This window comes from Aethalodelphis obliquidens, unplaced genomic scaffold (genome assembly GCF_003676395.1).
Source record: "Aethalodelphis obliquidens isolate GAN/ISIS:26980383/991018 unplaced genomic scaffold, ASM367639v1 scaffold3, whole genome shotgun sequence".
Classification (NCBI taxonomy): Eukaryota; Metazoa; Chordata; class Mammalia; order Artiodactyla; family Delphinidae; genus Aethalodelphis; species Aethalodelphis obliquidens.
Genome location: NW_020837947.1, coordinates 14,953,007 through 14,976,116, shown reverse-complemented (window position 1 = coordinate 14,976,116; position 23,110 = coordinate 14,953,007). Strand labels below are relative to the sequence as shown.

The window sequence follows — 23,110 nt, the reverse complement described above, 5'->3', positions numbered from 1 at the left end:
GACTGTAATGACTGCTTCTCTAGGGCTTGCTTCTTGCCCGAGGCCATGCAGCTCTATGTGCGTTATCACTTCATGCAAGTCTGGGCTTCTCTGACTGCAACCCCCAGGCATCCAGTGGCATGCCCTCCTGCCAGGGTAGAGCCCTGCTTTTCGGGTCTTGGTTTATGCCATAGTCCAGGAAAGGGTTTCTACTCCCCGGCGTTTACATCTTCATGTGTTTCCTAATTTAAAGAAAGATAAGCCTGAAGTAGCCCCCGATGTCAACCAAAAGGGACCTTGGCTGCAAAAGCTGGAAGACGGAGAAGATCTTTATATTCCTGAGTCGGTTCTCTCTCTGTTCTCTTCTCTCTTTGGTGTTCTGTGAATGAGGAAGTCAGAGGTGACTAGAATATAAACCTGAGTCAGGATGATGATATACATGGCATCAGTGTAGTGACACAATTCATGCGACCGTGTTCATGCCTATCCCTTTTGTAGATCACATTTTTATATATCCTGAACATGCATTGTCTCATTTAATCCTCTTAGCTCTGAGGTAGATAAGATGCAAAAATATATACACATTGATTAGACACAGGAATCGGTGTAGAAAGTCCATTGCTCAAGGACATAGAGCTAGAAATCCAACCTAGCCTACTTTGAACACACCTGGTTTTGTCAAATCTCAACTGGTATTCTTACTATTTTTAATTCTTTTCAAGAACATCTTCCTGTTTACCTTTTACAGTGGAATTGTCTGTACTGTTTTGTCCCTATTCACTTTTATTTCCTTTCTCTTAAATCTGGACTCTAAATTTAGAGCTCAAATGTCTTTGCTCTTACATTTGATTAAATAAGAGTATTGATGTGACTTTTTATGTTAATGCCTCTTATGAATCCTCTATTCTATACCTTGCTTCAGTTGATTTCAAAGATACAGCTATCTGGCAAATCTATGGTTAAGGCTTGAAATAATTTTAAAGTTTCTGTTATTAGTTCAGGTCCAGGTTTCTCAACATAATATAATACTATTGTGCCCAACTAAGCAAGATTTAAAACTCTAGAATTAAAGAGGGCAAAAAGAAAATGGGTTTATTTTGGCCTGGAAAATTCAGCTGATTAGATTTTGTTTTTTAGGAAATATTCCCAAAATACAGGAAAGCATAGAGTACTATGATAAACACCCATGGAGCACCCTTGCTCTATCAAGGCCTTCCTTTGTGCCATATTTGCTTTAGAAATTCTTTTTTTTTTAATTTATTTATTTAGGGCTGCTTTGGGTCTTCATTGCTATGCATGGGCTTTCTCTAGTTGCGGCGAGCAGGGGCTACTCTTCCTTGTGGTGTGTGGGCTTTTCTTTGCAGCGGCTTCACTCGTTGCAGAGCACGGGCTCTAGGCGCAGCACGCAGGCTTCAGTAGTTGTGGCACGTGGGCTCAGTAGTTGTGGCTCGTGGACTCTAGAGCACAGGCTCAGTAGTCGTGGCACACGGGCTTAGTTGCTGCACATCATGTGGGATCTTCCTGGACCAGGGATCGAACCCGTATCCCCTGCATTGGCAGGTGGATTCTTAACCACTGTGTCACCAGGGAAGTCCCTGCTTTAGAGATTCTTGAAAGCATAAAGGCATTACAAATAATGCTGAGTCCCCTGATAGACCCCTCCCAATTGCATCCCGCTCTGTGGAGAATGGCACAGTGATGTGCTGGTGTACCAGTTCTCCAGGGTGAGGACAAGGGAGGGGGAATCTGGGATTTATAGTGTTTGCCAGTTTCTCTGGTGTAAACACACCCATCACTGCAGATTAAAGCTACTAAGAAGACGTCACTGAACATGGAATTAGGAAGAGATGTACATAATTGGCTCAGAAAAGCCAGTACAAACTGGCTCAAAATACCACCATAACTATAACTGCTATCCAAGACTTGATGTTTCATTCCCAAGTATGATCTTTGTCGCCATGACTATGTATGTAAGTACTTATTTAAAATACAGGGCTTCCCTGATGGCTCAGTGGCTAAGAATCCACCTGCCAATGCAGGGGACATGGGTTTGATCCCTGGTCCGGGAAGATCCCACATGCCGTGGAGCAACTAAGCCCATGCGCCACGACTACTGAGCCTGCGCTCTAGAGCCTGTGAGCCACAACTGCTGAGCCCACGTGCCACAACTACTGAAGCCCGTGCACCTAGAGCCCGTGTTCCGCAACAAGAGAAGCCACCGCAATGAGAAGCCCACGCACCGCAAGAAAGAGTAGCCCCCGCTCGCTGCAACTAGAGAAAGCCCACACACGGCAATGAAGACCCAGCACAGCCAAAAATAAAAAAATAAAAATTTTAAAAAATAAAATACATAGCATGCTTTAACTTATTTCAAACATGGCACAAATCATGTCAACCTTTTAGAAGTTTTTTTCACTCAACGTTGCTTTTGAGATTTATAGCTCTACTTTGTTTATTTTAACTGTGATATAATATTCCATTGGGGGATACATTACCTTGCATTTTGCCAATTGCAGTTAAGACTAAGCCTCTTTTCTTGTTTTTTTGGCCACTTTGATTTCTTCTGTGAATTTCTGGTTTATACCCATTGATCATTTTTCTGTAAGGATGTTTCTTTTTCTTTTCTTTTTTTAAGTACCTATACCTATTTATTTATTTGGTTGCACTTAGTTGCGGCAGGTGGGCTCCTTAGTTGTGGCATGTGAACCCTTAGTTGCGGCATGCATGTGGGATCTAGTTCCCTGACTGGGGACAGAACCCAGGCCCCCTGCATTGGGAGTGAGGAGTCTTAATCACTGCACCACCAGGGAAGTCCCAGGATGTTTCTTTTTCTTAGGGTTGTATAGGAGTTCTTGATGAATTCTCCCTGGAGATCGTTGTGGATTATGTGAGCCGTAATCCTCCCTTAGTATGAGACTTGCCTTTTAACTTTAGTTATGGTTTCTTTGAAAATAAGTTGTAAAATTCATAAGTTTGACTACTCTAAGTAAATATAATATTTATAGTATGTGGATTTTGTGTTTGTTTAAAAAATTACCTCCTACTCTCAGTTCATAAATATACTCTATATTTTTCCTGAAAGTCTTAAAATTTTGCTTTTCACTTATGTCCTTAATCTAACTAAAATTGATGCAAGTATGGTTTGTGGTAGGAAATCCAAATCCTTATTTTCCTATGGCTAGCTGATGGTCCCACCACCATAGGCTGAAAAGTACATCCTTTCTATGCCGATTTGTAGTTCCACATTCCTCCTAGGTGAAGTTTATGTGTGTGTATGGTCCTGTTTCTGGGCTCTGTGTTTTGTTTTGTTGGTCTCTTTGTCCATCTTTACTCCATACCACATTGTCTTAATTATTAAATCCACATTGCTCTTCTTCAACAATGGCTTAGCATTTCTTAACTCTTTGCACTGCCAAGTGATTTGTTTTGTTTTGTTTTGTTTTTTTGTTTTTGCGGTACTCGGGCCTCTCACTGTTGTGGCCTCTCCTGTTGCAGAGCACAGGCTCCAGACGCGCAGGCTCAGTGGCCCTGGCTCACGGGCCCAGCCGCTCCGTGGCATGTGGGATCTTCCCGGACCAGGGCATGAACCCGTGTCATCTGCATTGGCAGGCGGACTCTCAACCACTGCGCCACCAGGGAAGCCCCGATTTTTTTTTTTTTTTTTTTTTTTGCATTAGTTTGTCAAGTTCCATGAAAAACTCTGTTGGGACTTTTATTGGAATTCAATTTAATTTTTAGATTAATTTTGGCAGAATCAACATCTTTGCAATATTGTCATCCTATCTGTAAGCATATCTCATCAATCAAGCTTTTCTAAAATGCCCTATAATAATGTTTTATAGTTTCTCCATCACATTCATACATGTGACTTTTAAAAATTTATTTTTTTATGTTATTTTTGACTAGAGTAATTCTTCTATTTTTAAATTAGCCATTATTGTCATGTAGGAATGCTTTTAATTTTTATATGTTGATACTATATCCAACTAACTTTCTAAACTGTCCCATCAGTTCTAATAATGGTTTATAGATCCTTTTGGATTTTCTGTGTAGACAGTAGTGTCTGAAAATAAGGAGAATTTTTTGTCTTCCTTTACAGTTCTTCTACCCCTTATGTTTTTTTTCTTGTCTTACTGCTTTGGGTAAGTCTTTCCATACAATGTTGATTAGATTTTGGCATTCTTATCTTTTTTCTGACATTAGCAGGAATGCTTTAACTGTTTACCATTAAGTATGATGTTTGTTCCAAGACTTAGATAGACACTTCTTTCTATTTTGCTAAGATTTTAGTGTGAATGAAAATTGAATTTTATTGAATACATAATCATCCTGTAAGAAAATTAGCATATGATTTTTCTCCTATTCATAATGTGGCAAATTATATTAATAGGCCTTCTGATTTGAATCATATATACACTACTAGAATAAACCCTACCTGGCCATAATGTTTCATGTATTTATGCATAATGAGTTTGATTTGTATTTTTTTAAGAACTTTTTAATGTATGTTCATAAATGACAGTAGTGTATAATTTCTTTCCTTGTACTGTCTTTTTTTAAGATACTTTTCTTATTTTAATGTTATCTGTTTTTTTAATTAAATTTATTTATTTATTTATTTTTGGCTGCTTTGGGTCTTCGTTGCTGCATGCAGGCTTCCTCTAGTTGCGGTGAGCGGGGGCTACTCTTCGTTGCGGTGCACAGGCTTCTCATCACGGTGGCTTCTCTTGTTGCGGAGCATGGGCTCTAGGCATACGGGCTTCAGTAGCTGTGGCATACGGGCTCAGTAGTTGTGGCTCGTGGGCTCTAGAGCACAGACTCAGTAGTTGTGGCGCATGGACTTAGTTGCTCCACGGCATGTGGGATCTTCCCGGACCAGGGCTTGAACCCGTGTTCCCTGCATTGGCAGGCGGATTCTTAACTGCACCACCAGAGAAGTCCCCCTTGTACTGTCTTTGTTCGGTTTTGGCATATTACTAGATTCAAATTGTTATTTCACAAAATCTTCCAACGTGAACTGTTTTGGAATACAGTTGAGATTTCATTTTTGCTTTCCTTTTTATAGCCAAATCTTTCTCTCATAATCCCTTTAACAGCCTGGAAATTTAAGACTCTGGTTTGGTGTCTGGAAGAAATTCCCAAACGGTCAGGAAACAAGCTTTGTCCAAGAAACCACTTTCCCCATTTTAACTTGCCCCTAAACTCCCAAAACTTGTTTTTTTTTTTTTAACTGCATATGAAAGAAGAGATGTCAATTGTTTTTACACAGCATCCCTCTCTTGGAATACAGAAGAGTTATCTAAACAGTAATTTGGATCTTTCTTTAATGATGAAGAGTGAGGAAGCAGAGACCATTCCTCTATACTGGACTTCTATTTTTAAATTATTTTTTAGCAAGTTAAAATCATAAGCTCTCTTCCTTCCTCAAAAGATGAGAGTAAAATTTTCCTTTTTCCTTCAACCCTTTCTCTTTATTCAGTATACCTATGTTGAGTCACTACTGTGTTTAAAACCCTGGGCTAAGTCTAGTAGTATAAAGATGAATGACATCATTGTGTAGCAGAGACAACAAGTCATATAATCAGGGAATGAACAAAATGCTTTGAGAACGCTGAGGAACAAGCAATTAATTTTGTCTGAGGGGCTAGTAAAAACATCACAGAGCAAGTAACTTATGTCTTAAGAGAAAAACATGATTTGGGCCATGCTTTTTTTCTCCTTTGAAATGTAATTTAGAGAGCAAATCATGGGACGCATACAACAATAAGGCAGGGAAAGGTGGGGGCCATTACCATTTCTTTTAATGCCTTTTCACACCACCAAAATGTCTTCAACTACTGCACAATGGTAGAAATATATTTTTACCTGCAGGCTTTCTTCTTGTAGACTTTTCAAGACCAGTGCTAATGTATCAGTGAAATTAATGGAGCATTTGGTACTATTAACCTCACCCCATTTTCTATTCCCTCATGCATGTGTGCCTCTGGATGCAAACAAGTTCAAATGCCAGCTGACCTAGTTGGGTGGGTGGGAAAAGGAAGTGGTGCTTAGAGTCTGTTGCACACTGGAAGGGGAGAGGCCCTTTTCCTGAATCTGGCTCAGTGTAAGGCAATAGAATCTTCAAGGTCGTATTACAATTCCTGACTTCAAGTCCACATCAGTGGTCAGAGAGAGTCTTACCTGGAATATGTTCTGTAAAAGAGAACTGTGTTTCCTCTAACTGCCCATCCAGACAAGGGACTTGAAATCAAGTAAGAAATCTTATTTCCTTTTTCATAATCCTACTCAAAAAGGAGGAGATATTTGGAACAGTTGCTCTGGGAAAAGGGAAAATACCCCAGGCCTGAAGGTAGAATGATTCTAATTTTAGCTTTGAGTACAAAACACAATCTGTGAGTCACTCCTTCCTGCTACTGTACTTGTAAAGTTGTTCATTAGTTACAGTGATGCAATGAGAAGCCTAGTCCCCGCCCCGTTAGGCTGTAACTCTAGAATGACAGTCTGTTTCTGGTCTTTATGGAGTCCCTCATCTCCCACATTCATGGCCCCATCTGAGTTCCCATAGTACATGATGTATTATTTTATGTTTAGTCGTCTTCCGTATCTCCCACACTCCCCGTTGTTCACCAAACACCAGCCAATGGCTTCCTTTCTACACCTCACATAAGAACACACCATGTTCATTCTGTCCTTAGACTCACTATCAATTTCTTAAATGACTTTCTCTTCCAACCTTCCCCAAACTCAGATATCACCTCCTCAGAGAACATTCCATGACTGCCTCAATGCTCCTCCACCACCACCCAGCCTCAGTTGCTCTCTACCACATTGTCCTCTATTTCCTTCCTAACACAGTACAATATCTTATTCTGTTGGGTTTCTCTTGTTTTTCAGTAAAACCAATACTTTACTGTTTTTTCACATAAACATTCTCATTAAGCAATATTGTACTATGGTGTGTAAGTTTCTATTGGTAAAAGAACGAAATCTCATTTAGTTTCTTTTTTTTAAATTTTATGTTATTATAATAAGAGCACTTAACATGAGATCTACCCTCTTAAATTTTTAAGTGTTCAACACGTTATTGTTAACTTAGCTACAGTGTGGTACAGCAGGTTCAACCTGTTTAGCTGAAACTTTATGCCTGTTAATTAGCAACTCCTTCATTTACTCTTACCCCCAACCCCTGCTAACCACCATTCTACTGTCTGATTCTATGAGTGTGACTATTTTAGATTTCTCACATAAGTGGAATCATGTACCATTTGTCCTTCTGTGACTGGATTATTTCACTTAGCATAATGTCAGGGTTCTTCCATGTTGTCACAGAATTTCTTCTTTTTTAAGGCTAAATAATATTTAATTGTATATATATATATATATATATATATATATATATATATACCACATTTTCTTTATTTATTCATCTTTATCCATTCATGGACATTTAGGTTATATCCACATTTTAGCTATTGTGAATACTTCTGCAATGAACATGGTAGTGCTGATAGCTCTTCAAGATTTTGATTTCAATTTTTGTAGATAAATACCCCAAAGTTGGATTGCTGGATCATATGGTAGTTCTACTTTTAATTTTTTGGAGAACCTCCATACTGCTTTCCATAGTGGCTGCACCATTTTGCATTCCTATCAACAGTGTACAAGAGTTCCAATTCCTCACATCCTTGCCAACATTTGTTGTCTTTTGTTTGATATTGTGTTGTTTATTTCTTCAGTTATTAACACTTATCGCTCCTGATCAGAACATAAGCACCACAGGACAGAGCCTTTGTCCATGTTCTTTACCCCATCACCTCAGTGCCTATAGCAGTGCCTGACACACAAGGCTTTCAGTAATTACTATGTTGAATGGAGAACAAACAGGGTGGTTGGCCAACTGTATCAGGATGATTGCTCTGATGACAGAGCTTGAAAGAAATCCAACTACTTCCTCCTCGCTGTTTCTATTATTTTAGAAAAGGGTTGTAAAGGAAAGCGGACCAGATGATTCACACAAGGCCTTCCAGGTAGGCGGTACGAGGTTGAAGACACTGTGAGGCAGAGTCTAGCCCTCAGTTTTCTTGAGTCAATCAGGAAACAAATCTTTCAATAGATGTGTTTGTCATAGAGTGTGGGACTGGGATTCAAAAGCCCCGATACTAACCCCAGCTATGCCATTAATTAGTAGCTGTATGACCTAAGGTAAGCCACCTCCCTTTTATGAGTCATGGTTTTCTCACCTTAAAATTAAGGGGTAGGACTGGAAGGCATCTGGGCTTCCTCCCAGCTCGGGTTGTTGAGCAATGAAGGCCGTTCACTTATAGGTGAGCCGTACTAGAGCCTGGGTGGGTCCCCTGAGACACTCCCTCCTACCAGGAGATTCAATCTGGAGATGAAATTAAAGCTGAAAGGGTAGCTTGATGAGTGTAACATAGAGAACACAGGGAGTTAAATATTGTCAAGGAGTATTTCTATTAAGCCTTGAGAAGTAACATGACGGATTCTGCTCAAAATTCTTCTGTGCTCAGAAAGAGGATTTATATTGAAAGACCTGGATACAAAACCTATATCCAGGGCACCCCATCCTCCAGTGACGGAAAACACTGGCCCAGATATGTTGCTTCCTTGGCTCTTCTTTTTCTTTGATCTTTTCTCTTCATCCAGTATTTAGATTCTAATGATTAGATTTCAACTGTCTTTAATTTAATCACACCCATCTTTCTATAAAAGATATTGATACCAATATCAGAACTATATTTAAACAAAACAAAAATAATCTTACAGATGGTATGTTTTTATAGGAATATTAGGAAAGAATGTTTGAAATCGGGACTATTCTGAAATCATGCACTGGTAAAGTTCCTTTCAGAGGACAAGATAGATGCATCAATGGACTTTAATGTAACAGGATATAGTATATAATGGTTTCAGACTCCAATAAACCTCTAAGAAACTACCATTTGTTGAGTTGCAGTGTCTTATCAAAGAAAGATATACACACTCACCTAAAAGGCTATTAAAATACTCCTCCCTTTTCCAGTGACATATTTGTGTGTACAACATGGTTGTACAAGAAAGGAAATGTAGTTATGGTACGCTCCAAGGCTGAGCTGAGAATAATATTTACATAGTCTTTAAAGTGTAAACTCTGGGGACTTCCCTGGTTGCACAGTGGTTAAGACTCCGCGCTCCCAACGCGGGGGGCCCACGTTCGATCCCTGGTCAGGGAACTAGATCCCCCATGCATGCCGCAACCAGGAGTTCACATGCCACAACCAAGGAGCCCACTGGCCTCAACTAAGGAGCATGCCTACTGCAACCGAGACCCAGTGCAACCAAATAAATAAAATAAATATTAAAAAAGTGTAAACTCTGACTTTTAATCTAATTAAATTTCATAACAGAGCTTGTTGAGAAGATGGGAGGAAAGGAAGCTGGGGAAATTACGGAGTAAATATCTAAAACAAAAAGAATGAAAATGCGTTACCAGCATGTTTGGAAACAGGGGTACATACAACAGAAACAGCCAGGATTTGGAAGTGTTTCTGGGGAGTGGCAGTCGAGAATGGGAAACAAAAAGCAAGAAAGTGTAGAACTATTTTTATCATAATTCCTGTAGAACTGTTTAACCTTTTATTAAATATGTAATACACAGCTAATTAAAATAAATATTTAACATATCAAAGTACATATCAGTCCAAGTTATATGGAGTGCAATTTGGAAACGTGTTAACATTTAAACTGAGAATGCCCGATGACCCAGCAATCCCATTTCTAGAATTGTATCCAGCCATGGGAGATCAGTTAAATTAACAACGCTACATCCACACGGTGAAATATTATGCAGTTAGTTACTTAAAATAATGAATCATTAAAAATAATGTAGATTTTCATCTGAAGAAAGAGGTTTCCTCCCCTGGCATATCTTTCCTTTAGAGCAGTATCCCCATGTATAGTGTTATATTTGTCAGTGTGACTTTTCACTGAAGGTCTGACTCTTGCGGTGGATTCCAAGCTCCAAGAGACCAGGAACCATATCTCACTTGGCTCACTGCTGTGTTTGTTCTTAGTGCTTTGCACAGTATCTGGTACCTGGAAAGCTATTGGATGAATGAGTGAGTATGTGTGAGCATGCATACAGATGTTGACAAACTTCTAGAAGACTGAAACCGTTAGGTAGGGCTTATCTCTGGGTGGGAGAGTTACAGGTCAAACCTGTGTTTACACCCCTGTTCCACCACGACCTTGGGCAAGTCCCTTATCTAAGCCTTGGATATAATGACAAGAGGTCCTCAGTTATCCAATTAAATACGATTCCTTGTAAATGCCATATAAATGTTTAAACTTCTAAGTTATTTTAAATGTCCTCAACTCTCAGACCACAACCTAATACATTCTGGCTTTTATTTTTTTATTAGTGAACTTCTGCAAGACTTGGAAAACTGTGAAAATGATCCTGTGGCCATAGCAGAATGCTTTGTGTCCAAGGTAAGCAGGGTTCATCTCTCTGAGCCAACCAAGACAGAGACAGAGCACACATTGTTTTCATTTTAAGGTTAAAATGACCATTGTGTTCCATATTGGCTGAGGTTCACCACTAATCTCTCTCACCCTGAGGGGTTTTTTTCTCCCCACTAGCTAGGGAAAAAAAAAATACAAAACACAGTTCCCAGTAAGTTAGGAAATGCTAATAACTTAGTAGTTGTCCTAGAACTTGTATAGTAGCTAAATGATGTTACATATCTTTCCTAGGAAAAACTTTAAGCTTGGGAAGAGGAGAGTCCAGATTAGAGAAATGTTAGAAAAATAAGTACATACACAATAGACCAGTTACAAAAATCTGTTAGAATAGAAATAGTGTTTATATATTTATGGCAGTAGCCTAGTCATTAGGGGGATAAAGAGGGCAGAATTAGTCTCCTGCATCTTAAAAATGCACTCTAATTTTCCTACATTTTTCTTAAGTTGCACTGATGGTTTAGAAAAACACAAGGAAAGGATTTGAATTTTAAATCTTAAACGACAGTTTATATTCTGTACCCAGATAAGAGAGAGAATTCTGAAACTTACAAGGGAATCCTTTACAATAGCGGTCCCCAACCTTTTTGGCACCAGGAACCCGTGTCATGGAAGACAGTTTTTCTGCGGCGTTTGGAGGGGGGATGTCTCAGGCGGTGATGCGAGCAATGGGGAGCGATGGGCAGCGGCAGCTGAAGCTTCACTCGCTCTCCCGCCGCTCGCCTCCTGCTGTGCGGCCGGGTTCCTAACAGGCCGCGGACTGGTACTGCCCCGCAGCCCAGGGATTGGGGACCCCTGCTTGACAACATTACTTTCTCGACATACTACCTACTGTATATAGAATCTTACGTTTCTCTTAAAAATTCAACAGCTTTTGTTTAGAAAACCTCTAGCAGAAATTGTTTTTGCAGCAGAACTTCATGGGATTTTTGCAGTTGTGGTTTCAAATGTGCAAAGGTTGAAGCAAAGTTCATGACTGTGCTTTGGGGTAGCCCAGAGTTAGCACCTCATTTAGAATCCTGGAGTCCAGTGTGAACTTGGAGATGTCCTCCCAGCCTGACTGGGCTCTGAGGTGGTTCCACAGGGTCATTTCTGATGATCCAATGATTTGAATCCAAACATAACACTCTAGGTTCTACTCAAGTGTGGTTCCTTAAAGGCAGTGGATGGGCTTGTGTATAAAACACTCCTGACTTTGTGGGTGCGAGTGTCTGTGCCCACACGCTTACACAATTCTTTTCACAAGCGGCCTGTGTTAGAGTGAATTCTCCTGCAGGGTGGGAATTTGGAAGAGAGAAGGAAAAAGAAAGAGGAAGAAATGGGTAAAAAGATACGCTGAGGGGCTTCCCTGGTGGCGTAGTGGTTGAGAGTCCGCCTGCCGATGCAGCGGACGCGGGTTCGTGCCCCGGTCCGGGAAGATCCCACCTGCCGCGGAGCGGCTGGGCCCGTGAGCCATGGCCGCTGAGCTTGCGCGTCCGGAGCCTGTGCTCCGCAGCGAGAGAGGCCGCAACGGTGAGAGGCCCGCGTACCGCTAAAAAAAAAAAAAAAAAAAAAGATACGCTGAGTATATCAAAGAAGCTGTGTTACAATCACCATGGCACATAAACAACATAGAAGCTTTTGGAAACATTGGGGCTTTTACTGGTAACTGTAATCACACGTTGATTAAAGCTGGTCCGGCGTACGCTTAGCTCTGGCCTAATTATTCACATAAAAGTTTGTTGATGTGCCAGGTTGCCAGCTCCCAAATCTGATTTCTCATTGTGATATTGCCAAGTTTAATTAGAAGACTGATTATAGCGCTCCACGCTCTGGTGTGCGAGCCGGGAATCGCGAGGGAGTGTGGGGCCTGGCACAACCTGCTTCTTACTCAGCACCCTGAAATTTGGAAGATGTTACACTTCTGACACACAGCCAGCTGCTCCCCTCTGGGGAGGAATGGAAAATCGCTTTAATTGAGAGGCCGTTAATGAAAGAGGTAAAGCTGGCAGCTGCCATCTGCTTTTATCTGAGTCACTGGGGCTTCCACAGAGAGTCATCTCTGACCTTGCTTTTGTGGTATGGAGAGGTGACAGCAGGAGGAGAATACAGGACTTCTTACCTGCTGCTGCCCATAGAAGAGCAACAGGAGCTGTTGTTGTTGAAGCCATTCTCGCGAGGGATGGGAAAAGTCCTTACCAGGCAGACGGAGCTCTCTCCCAGCTCAGTGTTTCTCCGCTCTTAGGACTCTGGAAACACCTGGAACAGGTTTCCTTGGTCTCCTGCCTTCACCTCCACCCTCATTTCCATCCCTTATCATGACTGTCAGCCAGGCTGACCCTGGGAGGAATTTAGGAGGGAGACGAAGTTCGTCTTCAGAGACCCAGCCTCCCCTTATCCTCTTCCTCTCCCCTGATGCGCGGCCCCCTCCCCACTGGAGCCTTTCTCTCTTCAGTGCCAGGCACCACCACCACTTGCTGAAATGATCCTCAAGAAAGTGCTGGTATCAGATATTGGTGTGATTGGAGTGCATTCAAGTCAGTGTCACCTTACCCCTGTGCTATGGACATAGTCAGCCTTTCTCATGGTGTCCTGTGAATAGTACCCAGGAATCAATGAGTGAGTGTGTGTGTGTGTTTTCTATACTCTGGTTATTCATTCAATAAACATTCAGATCCCCTGTGTGTTCGATTGGCCAGCCGTGACTATCGTGTTTTGGTTCTTTCATAATTAAATGTCTCATTTTGACATCATCTCTAATTGCAACTTGAAAGAGTTGAATAACCAGAAGAAAATATCTATTTTTGTATCATTTCTTGTGTGTCATTGCCTTCTTTCTCCCTAAATACTTCTGAAAAGGACTTGTGTGCATATATCCTAAGAAATAGGTGTTTAGGGAATTAACTAACTAGGAGTTATTGACTTTTGTGTAAAGCCATTATTTGAATTGTCCACAGAGCTTATAAATCTAAGATCCAATATGCATTTGCTTCTGTATTAAGAACATGTCAGTGATTTAAATCAAAACTGTCTAAGGTAGGAATAGAGCCATGATGTCACAAAATGCACAGAAATTCAGCTGTGCAGAAGCCTTGAGGCTTTATTAGGGTAGGTGTGTGTAGGTCAAATAGATGATGTAATTTAAATATGTTTTCATTGAGGCCATGGTGTTTAAGTTTGGTATTCCATATGATCCTAAGAGTCCTTAAATTTGAGGAAATCAGCCTGATAATTGTTCAATCCCAGGCTGAGGGCAGCAGGAGGCAGGAAAGGAGCAAGAAGCTGAAAGCCTGTGAGCAAACCCAGGGAAAGGCTCTAGCCTGGTGTTCATTTCCTAGAAGACCTTGGGCAAATCACTTTGCCCTTCTTATCTCTGGAGCCGGGCGGGACACTCCAGTGCCTTCAGGAGCTGAACAGGTGAACACGGTGCATGAATGGGCCCAGGTGGACGCCAGAGCCATCGAGGTACTCCTTTCTCAGGGACAGAAATGTTACCTGAAACTATAGGCCCAGGGCCAGTGGGTCTAATACTTTTTCAAGAGAAGCCAGAAATCAAGATATTTTTATCTTCTAACTTTTTGAATTTGGCAATTAATTTAGATTTTTTTTTAAATACTATGCTTAAAATGTTGGCAGCCTACTAGGTTGGCAAGGCCGTGGGGAAACAGACACTCCTGTAATTGTGGGAAAACAAAATAGACCCTGCGGAGGAGAATTTGGCTATATCTAGCCAAATTACATGTGAATTCACCCTTTATTCTAGCAATCCTACTTCCAGAAATCTATTCCAAAGATATAGTGACAGAAACTCAACAAAGGTGATGCTATGCTTTGTAGTACTGATTGTTACAATTTATAAATCTATACGGTATATAGAAATAAATATTTTATATAAGTATAGGTACATATGCATATATAAATATATGTATAGAACTATGTAATATATGGAAGGAACCCAAATATCCACAAAACAAAAAACTGGTTGAATAAACTATGGTATATCCACGTAATAGAATAGTACAAAGCAGTAAAAGCAAGTCAAGAATATCTCTGTATACTACTAGAAAGGGGATGGGGTGGGGAGTATAGCACTGCTGTTCTCAGAGTGTGGTCTCTGGGCCAGCAGCAGCAGCAGCATCATACAGGAGCTTGTTAGAAAGCAGATTCTCGGGCCCCACCCAAACCTACTAAAGCAGAAACTCTAGGCGTGCAACCCAGTAATCTGTGTTTTAATAAGCCCTCGAGGTAATTCTAATACTCAAGTTTGAGAATCACGGGCATAGCTTGTTTTTATTTATTCAGAAATAGGGGAGGTTATACCTATATGTAAATGTGTATGTTTAAAAAAAATTTTTAAGGATAAACTGTAAGATTAAAAATTGGTTCCTGATGGGGAAGGGAGGGAATAGTCTAGAATGGGAAAGATTAGAAGCCAGACATCTTTAAGTGTACATTTCCTTGGGGAGTTGACTTTGCAACCATATATCTATTTTACATAGTTATAAACCAAAGTTAAAGTTTAAAACAGTCTTCAAAGCACAGGGAGATCAGCTCGGTGCTTTGTGACCACCTAGAGGGGTGGGATAGGGAGGGAGGGAGGGAGTCGCGAGAGGGAAGAGATATGGGAACATATGTATATGTATAACTGACTCACTTTGTTATAAAGCAGAAACTAACACACCATTGTAAAGCAATTATACTCCAATAAAGATGTTAAAAAAATTAAATTAAAAATAAATTTAAAAAAATTTTTTTTAATTGAAAGCAAAATGAAACAATGAGTCTAATTGCATATCCAGTTTGTGGCATGACCACACAGAGGAAATTCCAATCAATTGAAAAATATGCTCTGGACAAAATACAACAAATGCATCCCTAACTGTTTTCAGTAATGATATCATATATAATGGTGTTGGTATTGTTATTCTGGAATTATTGTGTATATTGTGGGATAAAGCAAATGAATATTTACATTTGTGTCACTGAGAACTGGAATTGGCAAGAGAAAGAAAATACAGAGTAAGAATGAGGCTAATTAAAAACACTGTAGTCCTGAATCTGAATTACAAGAATTAGTATGAACTAAGTATGTATTTTAGCTTTACAAAAACACCATATTCCTAGCTTTGTCCACTGAAAAGGCCTAGGAATACTAATTAACCTAGTAGCAAGAGCATCCCTAAAACTCAGATTGTGGTTTCCACATACTACTTCCTACCTAAAGGAATCAGGGCTCTGCGAAGAATGAGTGTAGGGAAGTAAGTATACAAGATAGTCTGGAACATCTTGTCACATCAGAAAACAAGGAAGCAGCTGGAGGCTGTAGGTCACGAATACTCAAGAAGAGGCTCCTACTGGGCAAAGATGGGATCATTTGAGCATCAGTAAAGATAACTAACTGAAAACAACTGAAAATCGTGAAATATGTTTATATTCATGAAATCACAGTGATATAAAAAAAAAAAAAAACCCAAGCCCTTTGCAGGATGTTAGAGAACCGAGGCATTATTTTGAAAATCAAGGAAAAGAATCAAGCATTTATCCTGCCTTTCCCATACAAACCACAAACTGCAGGGTAACCAGTCTAAGGCAGTTCCTTTTCTGGAAAGATTTTGGCTAATAAATGAAGACAGAATAGTAGACTAGAAATATCACCATGTTGTAACCCCTCATGAATTAACAGATCTAAGCAATAATTACCAATGGTTATTTTTTTAAATAAATTTATTTTATTTATTTATTTTTGGCTGCATTGGGTCTTCGTTGCTGCATGCAGGCTTTCTCTAGTTGCGGCGAGCGGGGGCTACTCTTCGTTGTGGCACGCGGGCTTCTCATTGTGGTGGCTTCTCATTGCAGAGTATGGGCTCTAGGTGCGTGGGCTCAGTAGTTGTGGCTCGCGGGCTCTAAAGCGCAGGCTCAGTAGTTGTGGCGCCCGGGCTTAGCTGCTCTGCAGCGTGTGGGATCCTCCCGGACAAGGGCTCGAACCCGTGTCCCCTGCATTGGCAGGCAGACTCTTAACCACTGCACCATCAGGGAAGCCCACCAATGGTTATTAACATCACAGAAAGAGAGAACCAGACATCATATGCCTCCCGATTTAAGTGTAGTCTAACCTATGATGTACTCGGGCCAAATTATGAAACCTAAGTCTGATCAAACCTCTCCTAAACCACAAAGAGGAGGACAGGGGACACAGTAAAGGAAGCCATAGGGATGTGATCAGCAAACTGAGACTGTGGGAGACTCTGCAGGGCAAACCATCTGGTTTTTCTTCAACTTAATTGCAAGGGGAAAATAAGAGGGGGAATTTATAGATTAGAAGGAACTTAAGAGATACCAACAATATCAAGTTGCTGTGTGTGGGTGTTATTCGGATTCCAAAGCAAACAGCAAACTATAATTTAAAAAAAGAAAATAGGAATCCTGATGACAAACCCTCATGAGAGTATGGAGTTATTTATTTATTTTACATTTTATTGAAGTATAGTTGATTTGTAATGTTGTGTTTAATTTCTGCTGTACAGCAAAGTGACTCAGTTATACATATATCTGTTCTTTTCATATTCTTTTCCATTATGGTTTAACACAAGATATTGAATATTTAGTTCCCTGTGCTATACAGCAGGACCTTTTTCTTTATCTATCCTATATGTAATAGTTTGCATCTGCTAATCCCAACCTCTCAGTCCTTCCCGTGGAATTATGTAAATATGATAATAGCATTGCAGTGATGCTTCTTTTTAAAAGCCCTCCTATTAAAGATATATACTTTTTTTTCCTAAACATCTTTATTGGAGTATAATTGCTTTACAATGGTGTGTTAGTTTCTGCTGTATAACGAAGTGAATCAGCTTTACGTATACATATATCCCCATATCCCCTCCCTCTTGTGTCTCCCTCCCACCCTCCCTATCCCACCCCTCTAGGTGGTCACAAAGCACCGAGCTGATCTCCCTGTGCCGTGAAGCTGCTTCCCACTAGCTATCTATTTTACGTTTGGTAGTGTATATATGTCCATGCCACTCTCTCACTTCGTCCCAGCTCTGCATCTTTATTCCTGTCCTGCCCCTAGGTTCTTCATGACCTTTTTTTTTTTTTTTTGTATAAGTGAAATGATATTATGTCTAGAATTTGTTGATGAGGAAACCTGGAATATGATCATAGCAAAAGGCAAGAAGCCCCCATTAGTTAGCCAAATATTTAAGCATTTGAGGCATTGCTGCCACGCTGGACGCATACAGGTGAGTAGACTTGTATCCTGCTCTGAAAAAAATTTCAGCTTCATAGGAGAGATGGGGATTCAGTAGTTCAACAGACATTATGTGCCAGATGAACACAGTAGGGCCCCCTGTTGCAGGAACACAGCGTAGAGTGGGAGACAGACAGACATGCAGAAAATGTCATTATCGTTCGGCAAACGCTGCAAGATGGGCTGGTACTGGGTGTTGTGAGGTCCCAAGTAGGAGCAGTGGGCTCGGCCCAAGGACTCAGAAAGTCCCCTTAGAGGAAATAAAGCCTCAGTTCAATGTCAAGTGGCGCCTGGTAGCTACCCGATGAAAAATGTGGGAAAGACAGTGGGCAGAGAGAACTGCACATACAGGGCTTGAAAGTGTGCAGCGGCTCTCTTGTGCCCTGCACATGCCTCCAACGTGTTCTGACCACGTGATATTTAAATTTTCTACCTATATTTCTCTCTCACACTGCAAATCCCCCAGAGGACCATGAGCATCTGGGGGCAGAAACCCTACTGTCTTCCTCTTCCTATTTGCCCTCAGATTCAGCTAAACAGCGGATGCTCAGTAAGTGTTTAATGAACTCAGATGAGTTCAAGTGCACATGGATTCTAGGTATAACCCAAGGTAGATAAAAAGGCATGGATGAGGGCTTCCTTGGTGGCGCAGTGGTTGAGAGTCCGCCTGCCGATGCAGGGGACGCGGGTTCATGCCCCGGTCCGGGAAGATCCCACATGCCACGGAGCGGCTGGGCCCGTGAGCCATGGCCACTGAGCCTGCGCATCCGGAGCCTGTGCTCCGCAACGGGAGAGGCCACAGCAGTGAGAGGCCCACGTACCGCAAAAAAAAAAAAAAAAAAAAAGGCGTGGATGATTGCCACAGGGGCTCAGGAGACAGGCCAGTGTGGTTACAGGAACAAATTTAAAGGTATGAATGATATATCTTTTCTTTGTAATTGATTGTTGTTGTCTCTGCTTTTTTTGCCCATAAAATTTCTTTTGTTTCCTTGCAGAGTGAAGAGTTCCACATTTACACCCAGTATTGCACTAACTATCCGAGGTACGCCTTGTGAATGTGCAGGAGTATCTTCATATTGTTTTAAGTCAGTCTGTGCAGTGTAAGTTGTCGGTAGGCGTTATGTGCCTGGCACTGCGCTGAGTACTGTGGGGAAACTGCAAACATGCTGAGAACGGACCACAGGGTACCCAGATACTGATGCATTCAGGCGTAGGGACTCCCTAGCAGAGCCAGCACAGGGAAAAATTGTGAAAGACCTTAAAGGAGACCAAAAAGATCGTTAGGTTTCCCTCTGTGGAAAACTAAGTAAACCAATTGTGTTTGGCTAGAAGTCTTATCTATTAACCCTTTTGTATATGTGCCATGTTTTAAAGAATCTGGGATGCACTGCTAGTGAGTTTATATAATCTAGCTGGGGATAAAATATGTTATATTTTTGCCATATAAATTTTAGGAACTGCATAAGTTTTATGGAGTTCAGAGAAAGGAAAAAACATGATAAGCTTATGTGAGAAAAGAGGACTCATCACCCCACCCGGATCATTGCTTCAGTTTTGCTCACACTGGGGGTGTCGGCAAGAGGACCGTTTAGGGAGCAGCCTCTGGCCAATATAGTGACCATTGCAGTAAGGGAGTCAGGCCTAAGACCACAGCTCACACTGTAGGAAAGTCTTTTTTCTGCAAAAGACATTTATTGAGCACGTATTGATTCCTAGGTACTACGCTCAATCCTGTAAATACAAAATGTGGTTGAATTTAGTTTTCCCAGGAATCTAGAGATATTGAGGGATTAAAGAAAAGCAGAAAACAGAGAACACACTGACAGCACAGGGCCTGGCCCCTGATAGGTCCTCAGCAAGTGCTACCTCCTCATCATCCCCGCCCCATCCCCACTGCGTGGATGAAATCATTGAGCCTCCAACAGGTTTATTGATTTTACAAGGGTCACATAGCTGATAAGTGACCAAATCTGGCTGGGATTTGAACCAAAGTGGGTCCAGCCTCAAACCTCATGCTACTACATCCTTGTAAATTTTCTGAAGCTTTGTGATTCCCCTCACCCCATACCTTTCTGCTGTCTGTTTGCCCGCGTGACTAGCAGGACTTGAGTTGTTATGTTAGGGACGGACCGGGAAGAGAGCTCGGGGGATTTTATCTACTCTGTAGCCAGTCTTGGTAGAGGCATGTCCCTAAGGATAAAGTGGGTGGTGGGGTCCACCTAGAAGAGAAGCCAGTAGACTGAGCCCCTTGTGTCACTGTGTTCAGGAAGAACAAGCGGGTCATTCCTGCTCCGGGGCGGCCCTGGAAAGCCAGTGTGGATTAAAAGACATGAAGGCAGAGGCTCAGGCTTACTGATGGCAAAATACTTTCCATTGGAGGCTTTTCATCTCCTCCTCTAAATATTGGTCAGGATATCATGCTATGGTGATTTATTTGGTTGGGGGTCAAGCATGCTTTTCTCAGGTTTCCCTAAAAACAAAACAAAACAACACCCCACATGCAGATTAGTACATTTATTCATATCCTTATCTGTAGACCTACCCACAGTTTACACAGTTTCACTTAAGCAATGTTGTTTCCACCTCTCTCCTGAAGATATCAGGAAATTGTAGGATGCCCCAACTAAAGCTATGGTCCTTATGCTAAAAGCCAGCGTTGCACCACACCCTCATGCAGAGAAATCAAAGAATCAGCCCTCAACTTCTCCACAACACTTCCTCCTGTGGGAAAGGAAAAAACATTCCAACTCTGAAGAATCAACAAAATTCTGGACCCAATTATCAGGATCTAAGATGCTAGAGGGGCTTATTTGGAGGATTATGTCTGTGTAAATTTCATTATAAACATGTCATTTGAAGAAATATCTTCTGAATGTGCAATTTTGGAAGTTTATGTTAAGAAGAATTTTCTGACAGTAATAAGAACAGAGGGCACAGAACGAAGGCAGCTTTTATAAACTACACTGCTTCAGGGTCAGGGGATAGGCACAGTCATTTGTGCAGGACATTTCTGAGAGCCTGTCCTTCGTAGGGCACAAGTCCAAGCTTGGTGTACACTGGCAGGAAATAGGAACGAATATCCCTTGCCTTCTAGCAGTTTATATTGTTTTGAGAGTCGGAACTGAACCAAATGCAGTAGTGGAACAGCCGTTAGGAAAGATCAAATCAATGAATACAAGTCAATGTAGTACCAACTCAGTCATATGTAATAGAAGCTAAAGATGCATGAGATAGAGGAGGAGTAAGTCCCAGCGAGGAGAAATCAGGACAGTTTCCAGGAGGAAGTGTTTTTTACCTTGGGTCTGACTTTGAAGAAGGAAAGAAACGTGTTAGCAGGGAACTGCTCCCCAGGCCCTCTCAGTGAAGCGGGCACATCCTGTTCTTGCCCAATTGTGTGGTTTTCATATCCATAGAAAAAGATTTCTTCCTGTCCCCTTGCCTCCCATCAATTTGCTCTCTGAGGCCCGAGATTTCCCTCCCCCGTCTTCACAAGCCATGAGCGCCAGGTGTTTCAGCCCATCTGACAACGCGTCTTTCCCCTTCGGATCCAGGCTGGTGATATTAAATGTCTCCTGCACACCTTGACAGATGTCTTTCTTCATACCAGTCATGCCCCAGTGACTTTGCTGGGAAGAGGCACAAGCCCTCCCTCTTGTCCCCAGGGAGGAGCACAGACCCGCTCAGGTCATTGTTCTCGGATGTCTCCCCGTGGCCTGAATCCGGAGTTCAGTGCGCTCAGGATTTCTTGCAGGTGTCTTACCCTTGGGCAAGAACTCAAAACTTCAGATGGTTAGAAGGCCAGTGGGCAGCTGATTCTGACTCTAAAGAACCTTAGAAAAGTCCCCAGGTTACATGATGAAGAATAGTTTTGAAATCTTAAGGGAAAAATAAAACCATTTGAACAGAGATATTTCTCCAAGCAATCAGGCACGAAAGGGATTCTGATCGCTTAATTAGGAGACCTCCATCCATGTCACTTCCTTCCAAGGAGTTTTATTTTGTTGTTTGGCTCTGTTTTTCTAAATTAATTCTGAAAACATATTACTGAGTTGGGGAGAAAGGGGCTGAAATTACTTCCACCTGCTTCCTTCTAAGTTATGTGACCATAAGATTTTAATTTACGTGTGTATGTGCAACTATACTAGCCCACCAGCTTGCTTTATGTATAAGATATGAGCTTTGTTTCAACCATCCGTCTAGGATGTTTGGGGGCCGTACTTATTGGGGAGCTGAGGTGGAGGAAGAATTCCGACCTACTTTTCTAATATGCTCTGTAAGGCACGCTCCTTAAGGACCAAGGTTATCCAACTGTTTCAAAAGCTGAATGTAGAATGAGGCGAGTCACTTGGCGGTGGAAAGAAGGATCTGTTCAGAGATTCTCAAAGGAAAGTTCCTCGGGGGATGGGGTCTCCAAAGACCTGCACATAATGTCATGCACTTTGTGCATTTATTTAAAGGCAACCGGCAGAGGGGGTGGCAAACGTCCGGCACGGGGCTGGATCTACTGGGAAGAAGGCACTCCTTTTGTTTAGTACAAAGGTGCCCACTCTTTGCAATCTAACTTGAAAACTGAATACAGATGTGTATTTGAGCACTGCACAAAGATGCCAAGATGGGACATAATTAGGGACTAACGTCCAATTTAAATCCCCTTTGCAAAGCCCTGTGTCCTGGCAGGGGCAGCATCTCCCTGGAGGAAGGAGCTTCCTGCTTAGATGCCATGTGTCCATGTTTTACTACCTTCTTATAGTGTCTTTTTCTAATTCACCCTCCCAGAGGGACACCTTTTCTAAACCTGCCCAGAAGCATTCTAGCTTCTCTAGCTCTTACCTGTTTTAAGGTATCAGCACACTCCAGCGTTTAAAACTTGAATGCTCGTGTCAAGCGTTACAATTTAGATTTTAAAATATTTCTTCTTCTTGCAGATCCGTGGCTGTGCTGACAGAGTGCATGAGGAACAAGATGCTGGCCAAATTCTTCAGGGAACGTCAGGAAACTTTGAAACACTCACTGCCTCTGGGGTCCTATCTCTTGAAACCAGTTCAGCGGATTCTCAAGTATCATCTCCTTTTGCATGTAAGTTTCTGCCTGCGCTTGAAGGACTTTCTAGGGGATGGGGATTTTGTGTGTATATGTTAAGTTTAGGAGAAAAAAAAATCAGAAAAAGCTGTGGACATATGGAAACATTTTCCACACTCATACTTTACAACTGACTAATCTGCTTTGAGGAATTAGAGATATTTATATTCTAGGCCTGCAACCTCATTGACAACAGCCAAGTCAAAAGATTCATTTTGGCTCTGATGGTGATAGGGCTTAGGAGTGACAGTTTCAGGCAGGGAGCTATCATTCATGAACAACAGATCTTTTTGTTAGGTTTTATTT

The 23,110-nt window shown here is 41.5% G+C and overlaps 1 protein-coding gene across 13 annotated transcripts in view; it reads left to right on the top strand.

Moving 5' to 3' along the window:
• Positions 1–23,110, top strand: part of PLEKHG1 (pleckstrin homology and RhoGEF domain containing G1) — a 221,316-nt gene that overhangs the window by 166,171 nt on the left and 32,035 nt on the right. For 12 of the 13 annotated variants that reach the window (XM_027083419.1, XM_027083432.1, XM_027083400.1 and 9 more), the window contains 3 exons: positions 10,398–10,467; positions 18,721–18,767; positions 22,651–22,801. In XM_027083419.1, the coding sequence (XP_026939220.1) occupies positions 10,398–10,467; positions 18,721–18,767; positions 22,651–22,801 (268 nt within the window). Of the gene's footprint in view, positions 1–10,397; positions 10,468–18,720; positions 18,826–22,650; positions 22,802–23,110 lie in introns of all 13 variants that reach the window. The other variant, XM_027083487.1, reaches the window with a different exon arrangement.